Source organism: Pleurodeles waltl, chromosome 7 (assembly GCF_031143425.1).
Source record: "Pleurodeles waltl isolate 20211129_DDA chromosome 7, aPleWal1.hap1.20221129, whole genome shotgun sequence".
In the NCBI taxonomy this organism is placed as follows: Eukaryota; Metazoa; Chordata; class Amphibia; order Caudata; family Salamandridae; genus Pleurodeles; species Pleurodeles waltl.
Window position 1 is genome coordinate 386975971 of NC_090446.1, and position 25481 is coordinate 387001451.

General features: G+C 45.7%; 1 protein-coding gene across 2 annotated transcripts in view; it reads left to right on the forward strand.

Moving 5' to 3' along the window:
- Positions 1–25481, forward strand: part of EIF6 (eukaryotic translation initiation factor 6) — a 70237-nt gene that overhangs the window by 41413 nt on the left and 3343 nt on the right. For both annotated transcript variants that reach the window (XM_069243834.1, XM_069243835.1), the window contains one exon: positions 7231–7412. In XM_069243834.1, coding sequence (XP_069099935.1) covers positions 7231–7412 — 182 coding nt within the window. The remainder of the gene's footprint in view (positions 1–7230; positions 7413–25481) is intronic.

Below are 25481 nucleotides of genomic sequence, written 5' to 3' on the forward strand. Positions count from 1 at the left end.
GGGTGCTGCCTGCTTCTGAGAGGGCTCCTTGTCTTGCTCAACGCCCCCTCTGTCCCCAGACGCAATTGGCGACATCCTGGTCCCTCCTGGGCCACAGCAGCATCCAAAAATGCTAACTGCACGACTTGCAGCTAGCAAGGCTTGTTGGCGGTCTTTCGTCAGGAAAACACTTCTGCACGACTCTCCACGGCGTGAGGGATCCGTCCTCCAAAGGGGAAGTTCCTAGCCCCTGTCGTTCCTGCAGAAACCTCAGCTTCTACTGTCCAGTAGCAGCTTCTTTGCACCCACAGCTGGCATTTCCTGGGCATCTGCCCGTCTCCGACTTGCTTGTGACTTTTGGACTTGGTCCCCTTGTTCCACAGGTACCCTCGACTGGAAATCCATCGTTGTTGCATTGCTGGTTTGTGTCTTTCCTGCAGAATTCCCCTATCACGACTTCTATGTCCTTTGGGGAACTTTAGTGCACTTTGCACTCACTTTTCAGGGTCTTGGGGTGGGCTATTTTTCTAACCCTCACTGTTTTCTTACAGTCCCAGCGACCCTCTACAAGGTCACATAGGTTTGGGGTCCATTTGTGGTTCGCATTCCACTTTTGGAGTATATGGTTTGTGTTGCCCCTATCCCTATGTGTCCCCATTGCATCCTATTGTAACTATACATTGTTTGCACTGTTTTCTAATACTATACTGCATATTTTTGGTATTGTGTATATATATCTTGTGTATATCTGCTATCCTCATACTGAGGGTACTCACTGAGATACTTTTGGCATATTGTCATAAAAATAAGGTACCTTTATTTTTAGTATATCTGTGTATTGTGTTTTCTTATGATATTGTGCATATGACACTAGTGGTACTGTAGGAGCTTCACTCGTCTCCTAGTTCAGCCTAAGCTGCTCTGCTAAGCTACCATTATCTATCAGCCTATGCTGCTAGACAACCTATACACTAATAAGGGATAACTGGGCCTGGTGCAAGGTGCAAGTACCCCTAGGTACTCACTACAAGCCAGTCCAGCCTCCTACATTCAGTTTCTGACTGAACATAACACCTTCTTTGTCCGCTGGGACAGAAGGGTCTAGTGGAATCTAAAAACAGCTCAACCCCATTAAATAAAACTTGCCATAGTGAGTGGTTGAGGAGATTTTCCTAGCCCTGTTGGAGCTTAGCTTGTAATAACTGCACACTCCATGTAATGAGACTGAATATTGGGAATGTAGTTTTATATCTGATGTGAATTCAGTTCAACCACAAGTACATGTGGAGTTTGTCTAATCTTCAAATATCACTAAAGAGGAATTGTCAGATCTGAGTGGGATAGGGTATGAAAGTATGTTGGTCTGTTTAAATGCCAATAAGGTTTGTTAAATAAAAAACTCAGGAACTGTGGATATTAGTATAAAGCAAGGTTTACATATAATCACTTAAATTGATACATTTTGTTTGATACATTGCTTCGTATTCATAGTAAAAGTTAAAGAATTTTGATAAACACCAATATATCTGCAAAACATACTGTACCAGTTCAATTCAGTTGATAGTATTGGCTCCCGTTGTTGTTGGGACCTGGTGGGACACCAAGTCCCAGGATCCCTTCGCTTCCTGCAGACTGTCGGGGGGGCGGCACCTATATCCCGGGCGCTCATAGCGCGCCGCACATCACCGCTGCCTACTCCCGTTGTTGTTGGGACCTGGTGGGACACCAAGTCCCAGGATCCCTTTGCTTCCTGCAGACTGTCAGGGGCGGGGCCTTCATCGCGGGCACTCATAGCGTGCCGCACATCAGGGCTGGCCTGTCATTGCCTGGAAGAGGCTGGGCTGGGCCGGCCCCCTAAGAACGAAGAATCAATTTCTGCTGGCACGGTACGTGGCTATTGGGCTCTTATATCTACTTTGACTGTAGTGGTTTGCCATAGGAAGGGGTGCTGAACTGTAGCTCTAGGGTTAATCAGTCCCTTGAGTTCTCCCCATCTTTTACTGCGTGCCACTACTAGTGGGAGTCCAACGTTGGGCCAATACTCCCGAGTGCGTTTTCAACAGAGAACTACGAAATGGGGAAGCGGAAGGCTGCTGATGTACCAGCACCTCTATCGGGGGTCAAGAAATCTAAAAAACCGGCCTGATAAGAACTTGGTTGGGCGTTGTGCCACAAACCAATTTAAAACAATTGACTCTTTAAAGAGGTCGAGGCAATATTAAGGAGTCCTTCCATCCGCTGCTCTTTCCAATCTAGATATTTCTCCGCCTAAGAAGATTCCTGATCTTTTTAAGAAAAAAACATCTATGCCCAGAATGGAGGTCGAGGTGGATTTGCATCCCCCTCCTATATTTCAGGATACACTCACCTCTCCTTCAAAGAGGTCTCTGTCATCTTCCCTATCCATGGAAATAGCAGGACGTCTTCAAGCTGAGGATGTTTTACCCCTTAGCTCTAAGCCACTGTCTATTATTAGCATTCCGTGCTCTAATAGATTTTCGGTTCTCTCTTCTAGCAACAGAAGACCAGAATGCTTTTAATTGCAGATGGAACTGATAAGGGGTTTCAGGCTTTTAAGGTGGGTAGTAATGAAGATTCCCAATTGGTAATTATCTCCCACAAACTGGATGATATCAAGTCACTATTGATAACACTTCTGAATAAAATTTCTGATCACAAAGAACAGAGGGGAGATCCCAAGGGTAATTTGGATGGTGAGGTTGTTTTTAAACCTGATCCGCTAATAAGTACGAACAATTTTAGTTCATCTAATTGCGATGACAAAATGACCTCCATTCCTATTTGCAACGGGGTCAGGGGAACTAATGGCAGGCCATCCTGCCAGCCCATTAATAATGCTAATGAGCGAACTTTTAAACCTGGTGCAAATAAATATGTTTGCTCTATTGGGTGGTGGGATTTAGGTACTGTTTGTCCTACAGCTTCTAACAAAGTCCTTGGGAGATTTCATGGAGCAGGTTTTCATGTAAGCCCTCCTTGAGCTTCTTCTTTTGATTACGTGAGACCCACACAATGGCTTGATCTGAAAGGAACACATGGACGTAGGTGGGATGGTAACTGCATATATTTAACTGGGGTATCCAGGTTGCCTCAGGGTAACATAGAATCTAAAGATTCTCTTACCAATAAAGTAATCTTCTGGATACGCACACAAAGGAATTGTCTTTCTGTCATCCGGTCCGATATACAAGAGGTCCGCAGATATAATCAACTGGGGTCGTACTTTGATTTTATTTCCATATTTTTTCATAATAGTAGTATCGCTAATAACCTCATATACTTTGATGCACGGACCAGTTCCCTAGGATCCGGTAGGAAGTCGGTCCTTAGACTTTGCAGGCATCCTCCTGTAGACAAGATGTGTAAAGGCTGTTGCTCAACTGGAAATCAGGCAGATGGAGTCGCTATCCTGCCAGATATACATTCATCATCCAAGGCTGAGAATCATTCCCCTTCACTTTCTGATTTGGATTGACTATCTGCTTCTCATGCAAAAATGCCAATTACAATAAATGGTGAATGTCGGGTAGAATGTAAAGGGAGTTTAATGATTGCACCTCAAACAGGAATTCAATCGGTGATCCCACTACCTAAACTTAATGTTATGTCCTGGAATATTGTGGGAATAGAGTCTAAGCTAGATGATTCAGAATGGACGGGCTTTGTTAATAAATATGACGTATGTCTATTTCAGGAAACCTGGGCTGCGGAATCGAACCATCTAGAGGGTTTCACGTCTTATTTCTCTCCTGCCCAGTCTGCTACCAGAGGATTTGGCAGACGGATAGGAGGACTTGATCTCACTGAATAATAGGCTTGACTGCGATCACTCTGTGATTGAATTTAACTCTCATGATTTGTTGGGTATACAACTCGCATTTTGTCCTGGCTTTAGGATAATTGTACTAAATGTATATGCAAGGACTGTTCCACATACCACTGAATCTAGGATACTCACACATTTGACTGAGTTTGTAGAGTCCTTAGATCCTTCAAATCTTTTGATGATTGCAGGTGATTTTAACTGTTCTTTTGTACCTGATAGCACTATTACTACCTTAATTAGTGAGGAAGACGAATTATGGGGCATCCCTCAACCTAAGGAAATGGCTCCCTCTCCTGTATCGTGTGCATCCATGCAGTTGGCCTCCCTCTGTTTAAAATATGGGTTGAGAGAATGTAACGGTCGCATTAGATCCGACCCAAATCGTGCTCTTACGTTTAAGCGAGTGATTTCTTTTAGTACTATTGATTACTTTCTGGTGGATATCAGGCTTTGGTCAAGTACATTAGATATGGTAATTATTTCTCGCCACAACAGCGATCACAATCCCTTGTGTCTTGTACTAACTAACCAAGTTTTTCCTAAGAGCGCGACACACAGATTACTAATTTTCCAACCCTTCGTCTGAATCATAGACTAACTCGTGTTAGCTGGCAAAATGTGGCCGCAAATCCATATCAGATTAGGGATATTTATTCATCATTCCTAAATTTCTTTTCGGTTTTTGGGGAACAAGAGGATGCTACTATTCCTATTTTGACAATTCATAAAGAATTGGTGGATACCCTACAGGGTATTTTCTATAAAGCAATTCCCCTAAGACGGTCACTTGATATTATCTCTTCTAATGAATGGTATAATCAGGACTGTGCCCAAGCAAGATCTAATTTAAAAGAAACATTAAAAAAAACTCACTCAAGAAGATATTGTAGATGCTAGATCTAAATATGTTAAGGCCCTGAAGCGTGCAAAAAATAAAAGCTGGGAAGACGAAATCTGGCAGAGGTTATTGGTTGCAGTTAAAAATCAGGATGATGGTTCTTTCTGGAGATTGCTGGCTTGCAGATCGAGAGGGGAAAAAAAGACTCCATCATCTCATATATTCAACTTGATAGATTGGTGACCCATTTTTCTGAAATGTATGCCTATCCTGCATTCCATGACCCTAAGGTTATCAGATATGATGATGATGATGTAGTTCCCACAAATAGCTTCCCTGAGAGCATTGTCTTCACAATAGCTGAAACAACCGAGGCTATTAATTTTCTGAGGCCAGCTAAAGCCCCTGGCCCTGACAAGATACCTGGGGATTTGTTCAAATCTGAACCCATGATATGGGCATGGTATATCAATTTATTGTCCAATGCTATAGCAGCAGGTGGTCCCATACCTGATTCATGGCACGGTGCAGAAATAATTCCTGTTTATAAGAAAGGCGATGTAGGTTTGCCAGCGAACTATCGACCGATTAGCCTTATTGACATTCTTCAAAAGATCTTTGCGAAACAAATTTTGGCCAGACTTATGGATTGGGTTCTAAAGAACCAGATTTTATCCCCTCTACAGGCTGGATTTTGCTCAAAAACTAATACTATGGACCAAGTCTTCAGGTTGTCACTACTGTTCTGGAAGTATGTCACCCTAGCCAGACAAACTATACGTGGCCTTTGTAGACTTGAGATCTGCTTTTGATCTTGTGCCAAGAGAGAAACTATGGGGAGTTTTGAACAAAATTGGTATTCCAGAGAACCTAATACATTTAATCCAAAGATTGCATGAGAACACTTATGCACAAGTAAGATGGGGGAACTCACTGATAGAATAGATATCAGGAGAGGGGTACGCCAGGGTTGTGTCATCAATGAGGTAGTGCAAGTAATTACTGATTGTCAAAATGATGTTCCCTCTTTGAATAACACAAAAATCCTGATCCTGCTATTCGCTGATAATTCCCTTCTGATCAACGATGGGCTTACAGGTATTAATGGACAGGTTCAGTTTGTTTTGTGATGGTTTTGGGTTGGAGCTTAATCACACTAAAACCAAAGTTATGACCTTGGGACTTGGTCCCACCAAAGGATATACTATCCTTTTACAAAGGGACCCCATTGAGTAAGGTATGCTCCCTTGATTACCTGGGGGTCAGAATTAGTAAGGATATGCAGTGGGAGGCCCAGATTGATAAAAGCTCAGCCCTCCTGGCACATAGATCTGGGGCAATTCTGCGTTTCCACAAGTCTACTATTGAGAGAGTAGTCACTCCAGCAGTAAAAATTTATCGGGCAAAGGCTCAGGGTGCTGTGGTTTACGGGGTAGAAGTCTGGGGATACTCGAATGTTGGTAAACTTTCAATAGGAGAAAATAATTTTGTAAGATCACTCTTGGCTTGTCCACGAAATACTCCTTTGTTACCAATGTTCTGGGACCTCGGACTTGCACGTATCTCAGATATTATGCTTTAAGACCACTGCTTTTCTGGGTACGTGTTTGGACTACTCCTGAGCTGCTTGCTTACATATAAGGAATCCATTCAAGATATTCTAGACAGACCCAACGTGCTTACCATTCCTTGGTTCAAACACATCTCAAAATGGCTCCACACCCTGAGTCTTAGTAATTACTGGAGCCATCCTTACAATTTAAGGAAAGAGCAGAAGAATCATTTAAAAACAGCTTATTGGGCGTATGTCAGAGGAAACTATCTGCTACATTTGTCTCATGGCAGATTGACTTCTCAATTTTTTGACACTACGTGGCATCCGTGTTTCGAACTGTTTATGGATCTTATTACTGATCCATTAAGTAAAAGTTTGTATTTTCAGTTCAGATACGGATGCCTACCTCTTAAATCTTTTGGTAATATTCGGGATTCTGCTCCGAGAATTGATTTATGTCCGAGCTGTAGCAGTTTTTCCGAAACCATTGTACATTTTATGTTCATATGCCCAGCGTATAGGATTGCTCGTCAGAGGTGGCTGCGTCCAGTTTGTAAGAACATGGGGATTAGATGTTGTATAGGTGCCTTAAGGATTATGATGAGGGATACTTCTTGTCCCCTGTTCTGTGCAATTACCAAGTTTCTTGCGGCTGCATGGCACATACGAATTTGCCACTTAAAAAATTCTTCTTGACTACCACAAGGCCCTATGATTAGGATGTTATCTTACTGGATGATACTTTGGCTAACTTGAGGAACAGGGTTTAGGTAGCTATGCATTGTGTGAAGAGAAATACCACCTTGATTTTAGTATTTATGTTTTTACACTTCTTATGTAATTTTGAATGTAAGTTATTTACGATTTAAAAAAAAAAAAAAAAAAAAAGTTAATCTTTGTACTGTGTGATTTATGCTTTGATGGTTTAAATTAACCGAATAAAGTGATGTGTTGATGATGATGAGGATAGTATTGTACTATTGCACCGACTGTACCACTTAAATCTTTCAGGCTGGAACAGTAAATCGTGGCAGTGAGGTGATTGCTGCAGGAATGGTTGTTAATGATTGGTGCGCCTTTTGTGGACTGGACACAACCAGCACAGAGCTTTCTGTCATTGAGAGCGTCTTTAAACTAAATGATGCTCAACCGAGCGCTATCGCCACCAGCATGAGAGATTCCCTGATTGACAGGTAAGAGTGTGGTCCCCATCTCATGCAGAGTCGGTAATATGTTAAATCCTGGTATTCAATGAGTGTTTTCAAAACCTGCATAGTCAAATTTTGTTTTCTGCTTGAAATTAAACTAGGTGCAACATGCTCCCATTATTTCTTGCTTTATAGCTAGCAGCTATAAAATAGTCCATAGAATGCTATTGATTTAATGAATCGGTAGTATTTATAGACTTGGGTCTATGAATACTAATTGAGGACCAGTGCATGTGTAATGTGTTTATTTTGTTTCGTAGATAGCAAGATCTTCTATTAGAGTAACACATAATCTTGTTTAGAAGAATGACTAGGAACAGAGGTATTGTATTTATGTACACAACTCCGAAAAGGTGCTCACCATGAACAGGGCTCTTTTATCTTCATCAGTTGCTAATAAACAAAGTATCGCTGCAGATTGGAGTGTGGATCTTCTGTTGCAGTAGAGTAATTTCAAGTCCATTTGGTGAATTTCAGTGGTTGTGCTTGTTTGAGCTAGAACCATACTTCAGTAAGTGGTGTGTGTGTGTGGTTTTTTTTAAAAAATTTTTTTATGCTGTGTTAATTTCCAACCCCTGCCGTCCAGGGCCTTTCCCTGTGCACAGCTTGAGGTGTCACACAGCAAGGCTCTTCACCCAACTTGCCAGAGGCAGCCTGTCCCGTAGCAGAAGCATAGGCCCATAGTGCTTGGCTTGTATTTTTTTTTTTTTTTTTTTTTTTTTTTTTTTTTTTTTTATTATATATTTATATCTTCTGAATTCGCAGATCCTAGTTTGGAACCCTGATTGGCGGGCACATGCCATAACTGGGTTCTGAAAACCAGGGCAAGCTTCTTCAACTCAAGCTTCCTGTAAAGAAATGGCTCCCTGTTGCAGTTACCCCCCACTTTTTGCCTGATACTGATGCTGACTTGACTGAGAAGTGTGCTGGGACCCTGCTAACCAGGCCCCAGCACCAGTGTTCCTTCACCTAAAATGTACCATTGTATCCACAATTGGCACACCCTGGCATTCAGATAAGTCCCTTGTAACTGGTACTTCTAGTACCAAGGGCCCTGATGCCAGGGAAGGTCTCTAAGGGCTGTAGCATGTATTATGCCACCCTAGAGACCCCTCACTCAGCACAGACACACTGCTTACAAGCCTGTGTGTGCTGGTGAGAACAAAATGAGTAAGTCGACATGGCACTCCCCTCAGGGTGCCATGCCAGCCTCTCACTGCCTATGCAGTATAGGTAAGACACCCCTCTAGCAGGCCTTACAGCCCTAAGGCAGGGTGCACTATACCATAGGTGAGGGTACCAGTGCATGAGCACTGTGCCCCTACAGTGTCTAAGCAAAACCTTAGACATTGTAAGTGCAGGGTAGCCATAAGAGTATATGGTCTGGGAGTCTGTTTTACACGAACTCCACAGCACCATAATGGCTACACTGAAAACTGGGAAGTTTGGTATCAAACTTCTCAGCACAATAAATGCACACTGATGCCAGTGTACATTTTATTGTAAAATACACCACAGAGGGCACCTTAGAGGTGCCCCCTGAAACTTAACCGACTGTCTGTGTAGGCTGACTAGTTCCAGCAGCCTGCCACACCAGAGACATGTTGCTGGCCCCATGGGGAGAGTGCCTTTGTCACTCTGAGGCCAGTAACAAAGCCTGCACTGGGTGGAGATGCTAACACCTCCCCCAGGCAGGAGCTGTGACACCTGGCGGTGAGCCTCAAAGGCTCACCCCTTTGTCACAGCCCAGCAGGGCACTCCAGCTTAGTGGAGTTGCCCGCCCCCTCCGGCCACGGCCCCCACTTTTGGCGGCAAGGCTGGAGGGAACAAAGAAAGCAACAAGGAGGAGTCACTGGCCAGTCAGGACAGCCCCTAAGGTGTCCTGAGCTGAGGTGACTCTGACTTTTAGAAATCCTCCATCTTGCAGATGGAGGATTCCCCCAATAGGGTTAGGATTGTGACCCCCTCCCCTTGGGAGGAGGCACAAAGAGGGTGTACCCACCCTCAGGGCTAGTAGCCATTGGCTACTAACCCCCCAGACCTAAACACGCCCTTAAATTTAGTATTTAAGGGCTACCCTGAACCCTAGAAAATTAGATTCCTGCAAACTACAAGAAGAAGGACTGCCTAGCTGAAAACCCCTGCAGAGGAAGACCAGAAGACGACAACTGCCTTGGCTCCAGAAACTCACCGGCCTGTCTCCTGCCTTCCAAAGAACTCTGCTCCAGCGACGCCTTCCAAGGGACCAGCGACCTCTGAATCCTCTGAGGACTGCCCTGCTTCGAAAAAGACAAGAAACTCCCGAGGACAGCGGACCTGCTCCAAAAAGACTGCAACTTTGTTTCAAGAAGCAGCTTTAAAGAACCCTGCAACTCCCCGCAAGAAGCGTGAGACTTGCAACACTGCACCCGGCGACCCCGACTCGGCTGGTGGAGAACCAACACCTCAGGGAGGACCCCCGGACTACTCTACGACTGTGAGTACCAAAACCTGTCCCCCCTGAGCCCCCACAGCGCCGCCTGCAGAGGGAATCCCGAGGCTTCCCCTGACCGCGACTCCCTGAAACCTAAGTCCCGACGCCTGGAAAAGACCCTGCACCCGCAGCCCCCAGGACCTGAAGGACCGGACTTTCACTGGAGAAGTGACCCCCAGGAGTCCCTCTCCCTTGCCCAAGTGGAGGTTTCCCCGAGGAAGCCCCCCCTTGCCTGCCTGCAGCGCTGAAGAGATCCGTTGATCTCTCATAGACTAACATTGCAAACCCGACGCTTGTTTCTACACTGCACCCGGCCGCCCCCGCGCTGCTGAGGGTGAAATTTCTGTGTGGGCTTGTGTCCCCCCCCGGTGCCCTACAAAACCCCCCTGGTCTGCCCTCCGAAGACGCGGGTACTTACCTGCAAGCAGACCGGAACCGGGGCACCCCCTTCTCTCCATTCTAGCCTATGCGTTTTGGGCACCACTTTGAACTCTGCACCTGACCGGCCCTGAGCTGCTGGTGTGGTAACTTTGGGGTTGCTCTGAACCCCCAACGGTGGGCTACCTTGGACCAAGAACTGAACCCTGTAAGTGTCTTACTTACCTGGTAAAACTAATCAAAACTTACCTCCCCTAGGAACTGTGAAAATTGCACTAAGTGTCCACTTTTAAAACAGCTATTTGTCAATAACTTGAAAAGTATACATGCAATTTTGATGATTTGAAGTTCCTAAAGTACTTACCTGCAATACCTTTCGAATGAGATATTACATGTAGAATTTGAACCTGTGGTTCTTAAAATAAACTAAGAAAAGATATTTTTCTATATAAAAACCTATTGGCTGGATTTGTCTCTGAGTGTGTGTACCTCATTTATTGTCTTGTGTATGTGCAACAAGTGCTTAACACTACTCCTTGGATAAGCCTACTGCTCGACCACACTACCACAAAATAGAGCATTAGTATTATCTATTTTTACCACTATTTTACCTCTAAGGGGAACCCTTGGACTCTGTGCATGCTATTCCTTACTTTGAAATAGCACATACAGAGCCAACTTCCTACACTTCCCCTTCAGAGGCTTCCAGTTCTGAATTTATTTCCATGAACCCTCAAAAGGTGATTCATTGGTTTGCCATACTATGGCATTAAGCCTGCTGTAGATCCCTGGCACCTAAATGGTGGCCGGGTTCCACAGGTACTGCTGACACTGACTGACGTTTTAGGTGTTGGACTTCCAGTAATCTCTCAACTCCATTTTAGTAGGTGTGTGTACGTTTCCCCCCCCGCACTATCGTGTGTTTTTATGTGTATATATATATATATATATATATAATCAATGACATTTGTTGGGTCCAGATGTGTACAAGCTGTTTTCCTTCGAAGAAGTCGTGAGAGTCACAAGGTAAAGTGACCCCTTCTCTGGGTGATTCTGCGCATAGGCATCAACTCCATTGTTAGATTGTTTTCTTTCTGCCGGTGAGTTCAGACATGTTATTCGGTGCTCTGGTTTGAGACCGTTTCAGGCTCTCTTTGGAACAACTTACTGACCCATACTCGTCAGTATTGTTTTCTTTCATGTCCTGTTCACATACAGTGAACACAGGAAGCAAATCTCCCTTAGTCGGGTTGGCGACTTTCGTTGGCGACCTTCGGACCATGCCCGGTCCAGCCACATTATTTCATAGCTCAATACGCGTTAGAAATGCGCTGCTGATGGAAAGGACACCTTTTTTTACTTTGTCCCAGGTGTCACGCCAAATATCCCCACGCAGACCACTCCTTTTGCAACCTCTGCTTATCGCCTCATCACAACAAAGAAAGTTGTGAGGCCTGTCGATAGTTTCTATCGAAGAAAAACGCTGCAGGATCATCTGGCCCGTCAAAAAGAAATACAGCGAAAGGAACTAGAAGAGACACCGGACATCTTTGTTCTCCAAGACATCGAACCGCAGGAAGAGTTCCATGAAGCTTCTGTGGCAGAAGAGGAGGTCTTATCGATTCCAGACTCTGAATCTGACTCTGAGAATGAAACTAGCATGCAGGCACAAGTAGTTCCAATGGCGCAGCGCGCAGTGAGTACAAAGTCCCGTATTACATCTGCCAAAAACATTCAGCTTCGACCGAACATAAGACTACCAGGCCACCACTGCCGTCAGGCCATGGTTGGCACCTAACAATTGCCAAGGATGCCCCTCCTTTCAGCTCAGCACTGAAATCCAAGCCTAAAGAGACTGCCCATAAACTGGTTCCTAATTTTTCAGCATCGGCCCAACAAAAGCTGTCTTCACTTCCGACAACATCGGATCCGACCATTTCAGCACCAAAACTCAGGTCCTCTTCAGCATCGAATCTTTTGACACTCAGATCGAAAATTACTGTTTCGGCAGCAGAGCCTGTCTTACAAACTATAGTGGAGAAGCTCGATCCAAATCAAAAGTAAATCCATCAACCAAACACTGGTTGGATCCTTGCACAGCCATCTCATTTGAAACGTCAGACTTCATTCAAGGAGAATATTGATGGACAGACACCTCACAAGCTAAAGAGAAAGGACATGGCCACCAGTCCAATACCTCCATCTTTATCACTCTCTCCTCTACCTACTTCACCACATCATTCACACTCTGAGGCTGAAGATCTAATATGGGGAACTCTACTAGGATATCTACAATCCCATGTAGAAGATCAAGATGGGATAATGATGCACAGCAGCCACCATTAGACCCACCTTGGGACACAAATGACATTACCACACTTGAGATCCAGATTTTTACCCAGCTAAACCATCCCAACCAGATGACACCACATCCTTCAATGAATTGGTAGCTAGGGTGCTGCATATCATCAGGTCCCATTACACAAGGACCCCATAGAAGATGATTTCTTACTCAGAACACTCTCCTCCACCACTTGGGCATTTCATTACCTGCTCATGTTAAAGGGTATGACACAGCATGCTGGCAAAATGTTTTAAAGACCCTGTCCATGCATGAATAATTACGCCTAGAGTTGATTAAAAAAAAAAAAAAAAGACATACAAGGCAGCCCTTCAGATCCTGCTCATATTAGAGGACAAATTCCTCCAGACTCCCTGGTAGTTTCAAATGCTCGTAAACCAGCTAATTACCAAACTTCGGGGGATGCAATTCCTCCAGACAGTCAAAACTTGTTTATGCATCCGACAAAAGGGTGGGGGTTCAAGTGGCCAATCACTGGAGATTTGCCAACCCCCAAGGACTGTTGACAAGATATGATAGAGCACGCTGGGATGAGCTGGAAGATCTTGTTCAACATCTCCCAGAAGATTTTTACAAATAAAGGACAACTGTTTGTAGAATAGGGCAAGTTAATATCTAATAACTCTATTAGATGCGCTATTGACGTGGCAGATACAGCTGCAAGGGGTATAAACACTAATGTGTTATTACAACAACATGCCTGGGGGGGTGTGTGTGTGTGTGTGTGTGTGTGTGTGTGTGTGTGTGTGTATATCTATCTATCAGGTTTTAAACCACAGGTTCAAAAGATACTTTTTAATTCCCCTTTTGATCATGAACACCTTTTATGGTCCAGTGGTGGACCAAGTGTTGGAGAAAATGAAAAAGGGCCCTGATGTTGCAAAGTCTATGAGAGCCCCTCAAACTCCTGGTAATCTAGGCTCCTTTTGTAAATCAGCCTTCAAATAGAGTAATTAGCAGACAACATCAGACAACAACACTCTGCATTCCCTTTTAGAGTATTTTATAGAGGTTCATATAGGGGAAACCGCTCCAAGGGTTGAGGAAGAGGTGTCTCCACATATACCTCCCCTTCTAAGCAATGACTCTCTTATTTCCCTCGATCATACAACACCTGTCGGGGGACGCTTACAACTATGTTTTCCTAACTGGCAAAACATAACAGACCAGTGGGTGTTGGATATTATCCAACATGGTTATTGCCTGGAGCTCATCAACACACCTCCAACATACCACTGATGAAGCACAAATGTTTCATAGAATGTTTACCACTGTTAAATCAAGAAATACAAGCTCTCCTACAGAATGGAGCACTAGAGTTAGTTCCCATTCATCAAAACGGAACAGGGGTATATTCTCTATTCTTTCTTATTCCCAAAAAGTATGGCTCCCTTCGCCCAATTCTAGATCTCAGACCACTATGCCCTTACATTCGGTCAGAACACTTCCATATCGTCATTCTCCAAGATGTAAATTCCCACTGTTACAGCAAGGAGACTTCATGTCTGCTCTAGATCTGAACCGTGCTTATTTTCACTTCCTGATACATCCAACACACAGAAAATACCTCACATTTGTCATACAAGGCAGGTATTACCAAATCATTGTACTTTTTTGGAGTAACAACTGCAACTTGAGTTTTTGCAAAATGCCTTGCAGTAGTTGCAGCACATCTACGCGGGCAAAGTATTAATGTCTTCCCATATCTGGACATTTGGCTTGTCAAGTCCAGTTCACTCAGCAGTGTCTTCACCATACACAACCATTCTTCTCCTCCTTCACTTAGGTTTTACCATCCATTTACAAACAATCTCACCTCCAACCATATCAGATACATACCTATCCAGGAGCTGTTCTAAACACTCAGTTAGGATTAGCCTTCCCCAATAATTATCTCAGGATTCACAATATAATACCTCTCGAGTAACATACTCCCCAAACAGCAGATTGCGGTACATACAGTTCAGAAAATTCTAGGGATAAAGGCACCTTGTATCGCAGTGGTGCCATATGCATGCCTAACCATGCGTCTGCTGCAGGAGTAGCTGATGACTCACTAGTTTCACGCACAGGGTCAGTTACACGATCTAGTGTTGGTAGACAGCCACACACACTCTTCTTTGCAATGGTGGAACACAAAATCTGACAAAAGGCAGTTTCTAGACCATGTTCCCCAGATCACTCTCACAGCCGACACATCCCTCACAGGCTTGGGTGCACATCTACACAATCTATCCATACAAGGTCTGTTGGACACCAAATATTGAGCTTTACACATCAATTACTTGGAGCTTCAAACCATTCTTCTAGCGCTCAAAGCATTTCTGGTTCACCTGCAAGGCAAGATTGTATTGGTCTGAACGGACAGTACAACAGATATGTTTTATTTGCAGGAACAGAGGGGGGGGGGGGGGGGGGGACACTCTCTACAGTTGTTTGAACTAGCCCAGGCAATCGGGCATTGGCCAACTCGCCACCACATTCAATTGCTAGCGGAACACCACTTGGGGACAGACAACGACCTTCCAACCTACACAGGAGAATGTGGCAACAAATCCATGAATGGAAACTCCATCCTCCAGTCCTACCAACATTCTTCCATCAGTGGAAATTTCCACTGGTTGCCACAGCAAACAACTCAAAATGCCCAAACATCGCCTGCAGGCTCCCACACCCTCCATTCAAAGGCAATGTTCTATGGATAAGTTGGTCAGAGATATTTGCGTATGCTTTTTCACCTTTCCCTCTCCTTCCCTTTGTGAGGAAGCTCAGGCAGACCTCTCTCAAACTCGTGCCCAAGTGGGAACCACCAACATGACAACATGGTTCACAACACTACTCAAACTTTCAGTGGTTCCACACAAGAAGCTTCCCCTACGCCCAGATTTTCTCATTCAGAACCATGGAAAAATCAGACACCCAAGACCCAAAGAACTCAACCTTGCAATTTGGCTCCTGAGGCATTGAGTTTTTATACTTACAATTGACTCCAGAATGCTTGGCCAATTTTAAGGAAGCACTCACATCCACAAACAGAGCATGCAATGCTGCTAAATGGAAAAGGTTTATTGTCAAAACTAACAGATTGATCCTTTTAATGCAACTATTCAAAATATTGTTTGCTATTTGCTACATTTACAAAATTGTGGGTTAGGGTACAATTCAATACGACTGAACCTTGCAGAATACCTACAAAACAGGCAACATTTAACATTGTTCAGAATTCCTGTTGTTAAAGCAGTTATGGAAGGTCTTAAGAGTATCCACCTAGGGTACCTCCAGCACCAATTTGGAACATTAACATTGTACTTACCAGACTTATGGGACAGCCATTTGAACCCTAACATACCTGTCCACTTCAGTTTCTGTCTGGAAAGGTAACATGTCTTCTAGCAATCACTTCACTAAGATGTGTGCGTGAGCTTCAGGCGTTAACCTTAGAAGAACCCTTCTTCCAAATACACAAAGATTGGTTAGTCCTTCGTACTAACCCAAAATTTCTTCCAAAGTTTGTTTCTATTTACTAACTTAACCAATCGGTTGAGTTACTGTTTTTCTTTCCTCAACCTGATTCAGTTGCAGAAAGAGCTGTACATATATTGGATGGTAAAATAGCATTTATGTATTATATTGATAGGACTAAAGACTCGTAAAACTAAACACCTCTTTGTTGCTTTCTCACCTCCACATATAGAGAGGCTATATCTAAGGCAGGTATAGCAAGATGGATAGTCAAATGTATCCAAACATGCTATGTTAAAGCTAAAAGAGTTCTACCCATACCTCCTAGTGCACACCCGACTCGTAAAATGGGTGTATCTTTGCCTTTTTTGGGTAACATACCAATAGTTGACATTTGCAAAGCTGCCACATGGACAAATCCACACACACTAAACATTATTGTGTGGATGTTTAGTGTCTTTCACATGGCAGCAAGCAAATGTTGGACAAGCTGTGCTCCGTACTCCTTTTTTTTTTTTCTCTCTCTCCCTCCCCCCCCCCCCCCCCCCCCCCCCGCCCCCGCCCGACCACTGCAACACACACAGGTTAGACACCACTTTTGAGAGTGCACTGCTTAACACTATGTGGAGCCACACATGCCATTGATTGGATTATGTTACTTACCCTGTAGGTATCTGTTCATGGCATGTAGTGCTGTAGATTCACATGTGCCCACCCACCTCCCCGGACACCTGTGACAGTTGTAGTATTTTATTACACTTCATATGCATGGACATCTCTTTCCAACACCACATTTTACACTTCATTCTCACCCAATTGCGGGAAACTATCTAACCATGGAGTCGATGCCCACGCGCAGTACCACCCAGAGGAGTGTTTCACTTTATCTCATGCCTCTCACAACATCTTCGAAGAAAAACAACTTGTACACATCCGGAGACCACACTGGACTGCAGTACTATGCTGAGAATGTGAATCTACAGCACTACGTGCCATGAATATTAAGTGTTCAGATAAGTAATATTATATTTATATATTCTCTGCAGAGTGTAATATGCTATTTTGAATCACAAGAGGTCAAGCCTCGACTGTGCCATGAATCCTCTGCTCCAGCCAACAGTGGTAATATATAACATAGTCACATAGTAGATCAGAGTACATAGTTTTTGCCATTCTGTTTTTCATTTGCAGCGGCTGTAACCAAATATAGACCCTTATCCTTTACAAAAATATTTCCATTTGTACAGAAAGTCCCCTTATTTTCTGCTGCTAGCTACAAAATAATCAAATGGAAGCAAAAAAATTAAAGGGGAACACTCCCAGTAGGCAACAGTGTTTATAGCATTCCACAAGCATCACTCTAAAAAAAATCAGTCATTTTGCTTGTTTGACCCCATCGCTCATTAATGCAATTAAAAAAGAGGTGGAAGCACACAGTTACAGTCTTATACTACAGTAGTCCATTTATAAGTAATATTCTCCAACAATCGGTTTCTTTTTCTGTTATTCGACTAACAATCAAAACAGTCTTCCCTTCTTTTGATGCTTTGTTGAAAAAAAAAAAAAAAAAAAAAATGCATCACTTGCTGGGGCTTTTACCAAGATGGCGGACCGGTAGGTATACATCGTCCTGCTCCTCCTGCTGACCTCCGTCATCTGGAGCAAACATTGTGATTCCTAGGCCCGGAGAGGGAGCTTTGCCATTTCTGCCAATTAGGGAAGACTGCTGAATCAGCGAGGCAGCAGTAGGTGTCTCACATGGCTGAGCACAGACGCTGTGTAGAGGCCAGACTCTCTGGACCCCTTTCTCAAAATGGTGGCGACTGCTGCACTGTGAAAACCGATGAGTAAGCTGCCATTGGACCTTACACAGGCCTCACCCATGGCTCCAGAAGTGCATGCATGGTGATGCTGTAACAGCATAGGGCACAGAGACTAGTCCACAGACTGGGCCCGCTCCGTATCCTCAGCAATGGTGGCAGGCATTGGACGGATACAAGCGGGCCGGCTATGGTGCAACACACACAGGCTTACCAAACTGCCTGAGAGAGTGCGCCACTGAGCGTGCAGCCTGTTCCAGCAGATTTGTCTCCTGGGCCTGAGAATTGGGGGCACTGCTTGTGTGCGGTCATTCCCATAGACGCAAAGAGGGTGCTGGACGACCAAAGCAAAAGTCTACATTAGGACTGGCGAGAGAGCACCCCCAGTAGGAGATCCTGCACAAGAGGGGCCCCAGAGGTACAGATTGTGAATGGTGGTGTATGTGACTGAGAGCAGGGGAGATAAGGGTGCCCAGCACGCAACACCAAACCAGCTCAGCCACCAGGGAGAGTCTTTGAAGGCTCCATAGTCACAAATTAGCTGTCCAGTGGTCAGCAGCAGACTCTGAAGTGCCTCTGTGTAACACTGCCAGGTCACAGTAGCCCGTAAGCCTCACATGCTGCACATGACTCTAGGCCCGTGGCCAGTGACCTCCCAACATTCTTAGCTCATTCTTAGTGCGGAAAGGCACTTATCCCTCGGCTAGACAGCATCAGGCCTTCCACACACAGGACTAGCTGCCGGGCTACACTGCGAGAGATATTGAGGAGGAGTCTGGCTGAGCTGGAGAGAACACCTGCACAGGGTTCACAGAGCTGGTCTTCTGTGAATGGAGGGGACCAGCCCACCAGACATCCTCGTTTGTGTCCACAACTTCTAACTAAAAGAAAACCTATTTTGTAAAGCACAGGATGTTCCCCCTGTTCAATTTAGAGTTATAAACTACAGCTGTACCAAGACTTAGCAGGAGGCATCCTACAAAAGACTTTCAACCTATTACTACCTTACTCCGAAACGAGGACTTTTTTTTACAACTGGGGGCTCACGTTCCACCTCGTTTTCCTCTGGGATGACAGACTCTATCAAATTGTGTCCCTGTAGGTACCTTTTTGACCTAAGATTTCGACAACGATCACATGGACATTTGAAAATTCGCCCAGATGCCCTCATGGGAATTTGCCGGCATGTACTGGTGTAACTCGCCATCTTTTTGTTAATGTGTCAGTTCAAGTATAAGTTGAGGTTTGTTGGGGAACTTGTGAGAGGGGTATTCACTCTGTTCTTAATGTATAGGCCTGTAGTAGATGCCTTCTTTATATGCAGATGGCAAGTGTCCTCTAGCCCTCAGTGCCCAGATTATGCCACACCTTCACCCCCACGATTACACACTCATCACCTCACTTTTCTGGACATGCGGAGTTAAAGGTCATCACGTTAAATGTGAAAGGATTTAACAGTCAAATTAAGTGCAGGGCAGTCTTGTCCTACCTGAACACTCTGGGGGGCGATATCTGCCTCTTACATGAGCCACACTTGTTAGCCGAAGACTTGCACCAAATGAAGTCATTACACTTCTCACCACAATATCGCTCTTGTAATGCTATAAAGACTTGGGGTTGCCATACCTTTTGCACGTTCCTGTAGGGGCAAGATGGGCTGCAAGATTGCAGAGCTGAAGAGGGTGCCTCTTGGCTTATCAGGCACACTTAAGTGACTGTTCCCTTACCCTGGCTTCCATATATGATCCTAATGATAACCAGGAGCAGATCATACAATGACAATTTCTCAAGTGCTGATATCCCCTGATCAGAGGATAGTGCTTGGTGGGGATCTGAACCTAGTGGTAAGAAATGACATGTACAGGTCAGGGTTCTGCCTGAATGACTTATGGCGGGACGCACACCTACACACTAGAGATTATACTTTTTAATCTCCTGTACATAGAACCTAGGCACACTTTGTTGATTTCCTGGGTACAAAGGGTTGATAAGTACAGATCACAGCAGTGGAGATCAAGTCCCAGAATCTCTTCGACCATGCAGACATGACCCTTACTGTCCTTGTAGGAAGTTGGCTCTGTATGCACTATTTCAAAGTAAGGAATAGTATGCACAGAGTCCAAGGGTTCCCCTTAGAGGTAAGATAGTGGCAAAAAGAGATAATACTAATGCTCTATTTTGTGGTAGTGTGGTCGAGCAGTAGGCTTATCAAAGGAGTAGTGTTAAGCATTTGTTGTACATACACACAGGCAATAAATGAGGAACACACACTCGGAGACAATTCCAGGCCAATAGGTTTTTGTATAGAAAAATATATTTTCTTAGTTTATTTTAAGAACCACAGGTTCAAATTCTACATGTAATATCTCATTTGAAAGGTATTGCAGGTAAGTACTTTAGGTACTTTGAATAATCACAATAGCATATATACTTTTTACATAAAACACATATAGCTATTTCAAAAGTGGACACAGTGCAATTTTCACAGTTCCTAGGGGAAGTAAGTTATTGTTAGTTCTTGCAGGTAAGTAAACCACCTACGGGGTTCAAATTGGGGTCCAAGGTAGCCCACTGTTGGGGGTTCAGAGCAACCCCAAAGTCACCACACCAGCAGCTCCGGGCCGGTCAGGTGCAGAGTTCAAAGTGGTGCCCAAAACACATAGGCTTCAATGGAGAAGGGGGTGCCCCGGTTCCAGTCTGCCAGCAGGTAAGTACCCGTGTCTTCGGAGGGCAGACCAGGGGGGTTTTGTAGGGCACCGGGGGGGACACAAGTCAGCACAGAAAGTACACCCTCAGCGGCACTGGGGCGGCCGGGTGCAGTGTGCAAACATGCGTCGGGTTTTCAATAGGTTTCAATGAGAGCCCAAGGGGTCTCTTCAGCGATGCGGGGGGGGGGGGGCTCCTCGGGGTAGCCACCACCTGGGCAAGGGAGAGGGCCTCCTGGGGGGTCACTCCTGCACTGGAGTTCCGATCCTTCAGGTCCTGGGGGCTGCGGGTGCAGGGTCTTTTCCAGGCGTCAGGATTTTGGATTCAGACAGTCGCGGTCAGGGGGAGCCTCGGGATTCCCCCTGCAGGCGTCGCTGTGGGGGCTCAGGGGGGACAACTTTGGTTACTCAGTCTCGGAGTCGCCGGGGGGTCCTCCCTGTAGCGTTGTTTCTCCACCAGTCGAGTCGGGGTGGCCGGGTGCAGTGTTGCAAGTCTCACGCTTCTTGCGGGGTTTGCAGGGGTCTTTAAATCTGCTCTGGAAACAAAGTTGCAGTCTTTGTTGTACAGGGCCGCTGTTCTCGGGAGTTTCTTGGTCTTTTGGAAGCAGGGCAGTCCTCTGAGGATTCAGAGGTCGCTGGTCCTGGGGAAAGCATCGCTGGAGCAGTTTTCTTCTGAAGGAGGGAGACAGGCCGGTAGGGCTGGGGCCAAAGCAGTTGGTGTCTCTGTCTTCTCTGCAGGGGTTTTTCAGCTCAGCAGTCCTCTTCTTCGTAAGTTGCAGGAATCTAGTTTCCTAGGTTCTGGGGAGCCCCTAAATACTGAATTTAGGGGTGTGTTTAGGTCTGGGAGGGCAGTAGCCAATGGCTACTGTCCTTGAGGGTGGCTACACCCTCTTTGTGCCTCCTCCCTGAGGGGAGGGGGCACATCCCTAATCCTATTGGGGGAATCCTCCATCTGCAAGATGGAGGATTTCTAAAAGTAAGTCACCTCAGCTCAGGACACCTTAGGGGCTGTCCTGACTGGCCAGTGACTCCTCCTTGGTTTTTCTCATTATCTCTCCGGTACTTGCCGCCAAAAGTGGGGGCTGTGTCCAGGGGGCGGGCATCTCCACTAGCTGGAGTGCCCTGGGGCATTGTAACACGAAGCTTGAGCCTTTGAAGCTCACTGCTAGGTGTTACAGTTCCTGCAGGGGGGAGGTGTGAAGCACCTCCACCCAGAGCAGGCTTTGTTTCTGTCCTCAGAGAGCACAAAGGCTCTCACCGCATGGGGTCAGAAACTCATCTCTCAGCAGCAGGCTGGCAGAGACCAGTCAGTCCTGCACTGAACAATTGGGTAAAATACAGGGGGCATCTCTAAGATGCCCTCTGTGTGCATGTTTTAATAAATCCAACACTGGCATCAGTGTGGGTTTATTATTCTGAGAAGTTTGGTACAAACTTCCCAGTATTCAGTGTAGCCATTATGGAGCTGTGGAGTTCGTTTTTGGCAGACTCCCAGACCATATTCTTATGGCTACCCTGCACTTACAATGTCTAAGGTTTTGCTTAGACACTGTAGGGGCATAGTGCTCATGCACCTATGCCCTCACCTGTGGTATAGTGCACCCTGCCTTAGAGCTGTAAGGCCTGCTAGAGGGGTGACTTACCTATGCCATAGGCAGTGTGAGGTTGGCATGGCACCCTGAGGGGAGTGCCATGTCGACTTAGTCTTTTTATCCCCACTAGCACACACAAGCTGGCAAGCAGTGTGTCTGTGCTGAGTGAGGGGTCCCCAGGGTGGCATAAGATATGCTGCAGCCCTTAAAGACCTTCCCTGACATCAGGGCCCTTGGTACCAGGGGTACCAGTTACAAGGGACTTACCTAAGTGCCAGGGTTGTGCCAATAGTGGAAACAATGGTACATTTTAGGTGAAAGAACACTGGTGCTGGGTCCTGGTTAGCAGGGTCCCAGCACACTTCTCAGTCAAGTCAGCATCAGTATCAGGCAAAAAGTGGGGGGTAACTGCAACAGGGAGCCATTTCCTTACAGTCCTACTGAGGGAGAGTCTCCTACAACCTTCTGAAATGGTAGACACATTACCTGGGTGATTAAGGATATTTTAGGTATAATTGACGTGGCCGATACCCCAATTTCTCCTTTATCGGACAATTTTAAAGCAGTAGTGCGGAGAGAGTTCTTTGCTACCTCTGTTGCTGACAAAATGCGCAGAGAGAAGGCTAGAGGTGAAAGTGAGGGAACTAGAAACCACCCACAAGAGAACAGGGGCCCCCTGAATCTGGAGGCAATTAGCAGCGCTTTGACATCTTAGCAGCCTAGACCGGGACAGGGCCGAATATACTGTGCTCTGCTTGGGACACTCCTTCTGTTTTGGGGCAAGGGGGGATAAATGTAGCAGGCTACTAGCCAACAGATTGAGGTCCAAGAAACGGGTAGAGAGGGTGGAGGCTGTCCTGAGGACTGACAGCACTGAAATCACTGAAGATGCACCGGTAGTGGCTGCATTCCAAGATTACATGTCCCTAAACACAGGAAAATTCTTGCCAACTGCAACGTTGAGGGACTACCGCCGTAATGCACATACAGTAGATCGGCCGATTCTCATTGAAGAGGTGATGACTACGGTCCTGTGCCAGAGGCTTTTATAGTCACCAGGCCCAGATGGGTTACTGGCCCCCTTCTCTAAAACGGTTTGCCAAGTTCTCCTGCCCATGCTTACTGAGCTCTTTAACTCCCAAGCTGATGCCAGCATCCTTCCACCCTCCATGATTGAGGCTTCCATTAGCGTGATACCCAAACCTGGAAAAGATAAGACAGTGCATTATTTTTACGCCCATTTCTCATATTAATGTGGGCACAAAACTGTTCACCTGCATCCTAGCAGTAAGACTGGGCCCTACATGCCAGGGCTGGTGGATCCCGATTAGGCAGGCTTTAATCCACACTTATTGCAGCTATAACACTAAATGTATCCTCCACTTAGTTGACAAGGCCAAGCGGTCACTGAGGGCAACCATGCTTCTTGCTATTGGGGATGAAAAAGCGTTCGATCAGGTACATTGGCCTCCTCTAGAAGCAACGCTGACACATTTTGGCATGGGAAACAGATGCAGGGCCCCGGGATCCTTAGCAATTATGGGGCCCCACATGCAGCAGTACGTGTGAATTGATTAGTCTCTGCCCCCTTCCCTATCAGCAGAGGAATGAGGCAGGGGTGCCCTCTAGCGCCCTTCTTGACATGCTCTGTATAGAACAGCTGGTGCGGAGGTCATGGGACAATCCTTGGTGCAATTTGGGGGGTGAAGAACACACCATCAGCATTTATGCAGATGATGTGTTGATGGCGCTTGAGGATCTACTTAAGGATTTGCCAGCCTTTATATAGACTAGCTTGTGAAATTTGTGGAAACTGCAGACTTTCTCATTAACCTTCTGAAATCAGTAGCTCTCAGACCTATCAACTCCACGGGCTGAGCAGACGCAGCTGGCTACCCAGTACCCATTTGGTTTACCAGACAAATTGGTGCTCTACCTGGGTCTGCAGATTGCAGCGACCCTGGAGGACACCAAGGCACTTATTTACCAAACCCTACTCTGACAGATCCATGCAGGCCTTTCCTGATGGAAACTCTATAGATTCTCCTGTTTAGGGCGGGTGGTAATGCTGAAATTGACCATATTGTAGTGGGCTCTTTATTTAAGGCTTTACGTCTAACACCCTCAGTTAGCATACTGCAAACCATGCAGAAAGACATCAACCATATTGTTTGGGGTGGTCGCAGGTGCCTTATGTCTTGCGAACCAGCTTAACACCAACACCCAGAGGGGGTCCTCCAGTGCTGTTACCAGGCGACGAAACTACACTTTCTAGTGGAATAGACCCGCAAGGAGTCTAAAAAGCATTGGTGTTTAATGTACGGGGCACTAGCAGGAGAGCATCTCTGGAAGGTCACCTTTTTGCATAGGCAGCAGAGAGCCTGGGACTTGTACTTTTCTCCAGTGACCAGAGCCACACTCGCAGTCTGAGGTCAGGTGGCTATCTGACACAGCCTGTCCTTCCCATTACCAGTAACACCGATACTGGCTAACAAAATTTACTCCAAGGCTCTTCCCAACTGCCATCAAGGGCAAAAAAGCAGCCAGTTGCCGTTCAGTGAGCCATATGTTTGAAGCTACTGGTCCTCTCCCTCATGAACAGCTCAAGAATGATTATTGGCTTGCAGAAACTGAGGTGCTTCAGTACATGCAACTTAGACACTTGGTCCAGCAATGGGCATGCAGCGCTCGCTCGCCCACTTTTGAGAAGTAGCTGCTGTCCAGAGTCAACATCCGATGCATCACCACTGAACTCTAAGCTGTCTTACTCTACTCCCTCACCAAGAAGAAAACCTCCAGCAGAAGCAATGGGAACACTAGATAGGGCGGCAAGGAATGGGAGCAGACCTCCTATAGAGCGAGGCACACTGTGTGTAACACTGTTAGAATAGAAAATGCTGTTAAAATTGTAAGTTACTGGTACTTAACTCCTGTTCGACTACACAGAGGCAACCATGACCATAGTGCGTGCTGCTGGAGGGGTTGTGGGGCTCTTTGGATGCTGCCTCAACTTCTCTGGGACTGCCCAAAACTCAGGTGCTACTGGGAAACGGTTCTGGCTGACATTGATAAATACCGTGACACACAGTTGCCACGCTGTCCTGCATACACTGTTCTGGGGCTCCCCAACCCTATGACCTTTCCACTTATATCTCTCAGCGGAAGACTCATTGGCCTAGCATTGGGAGCAGCGCTCCAAGCAATACTTGCCCATAAGGAAACTGGAATATCTTCTGACACACAGCGTGTCTCCCATAGGATA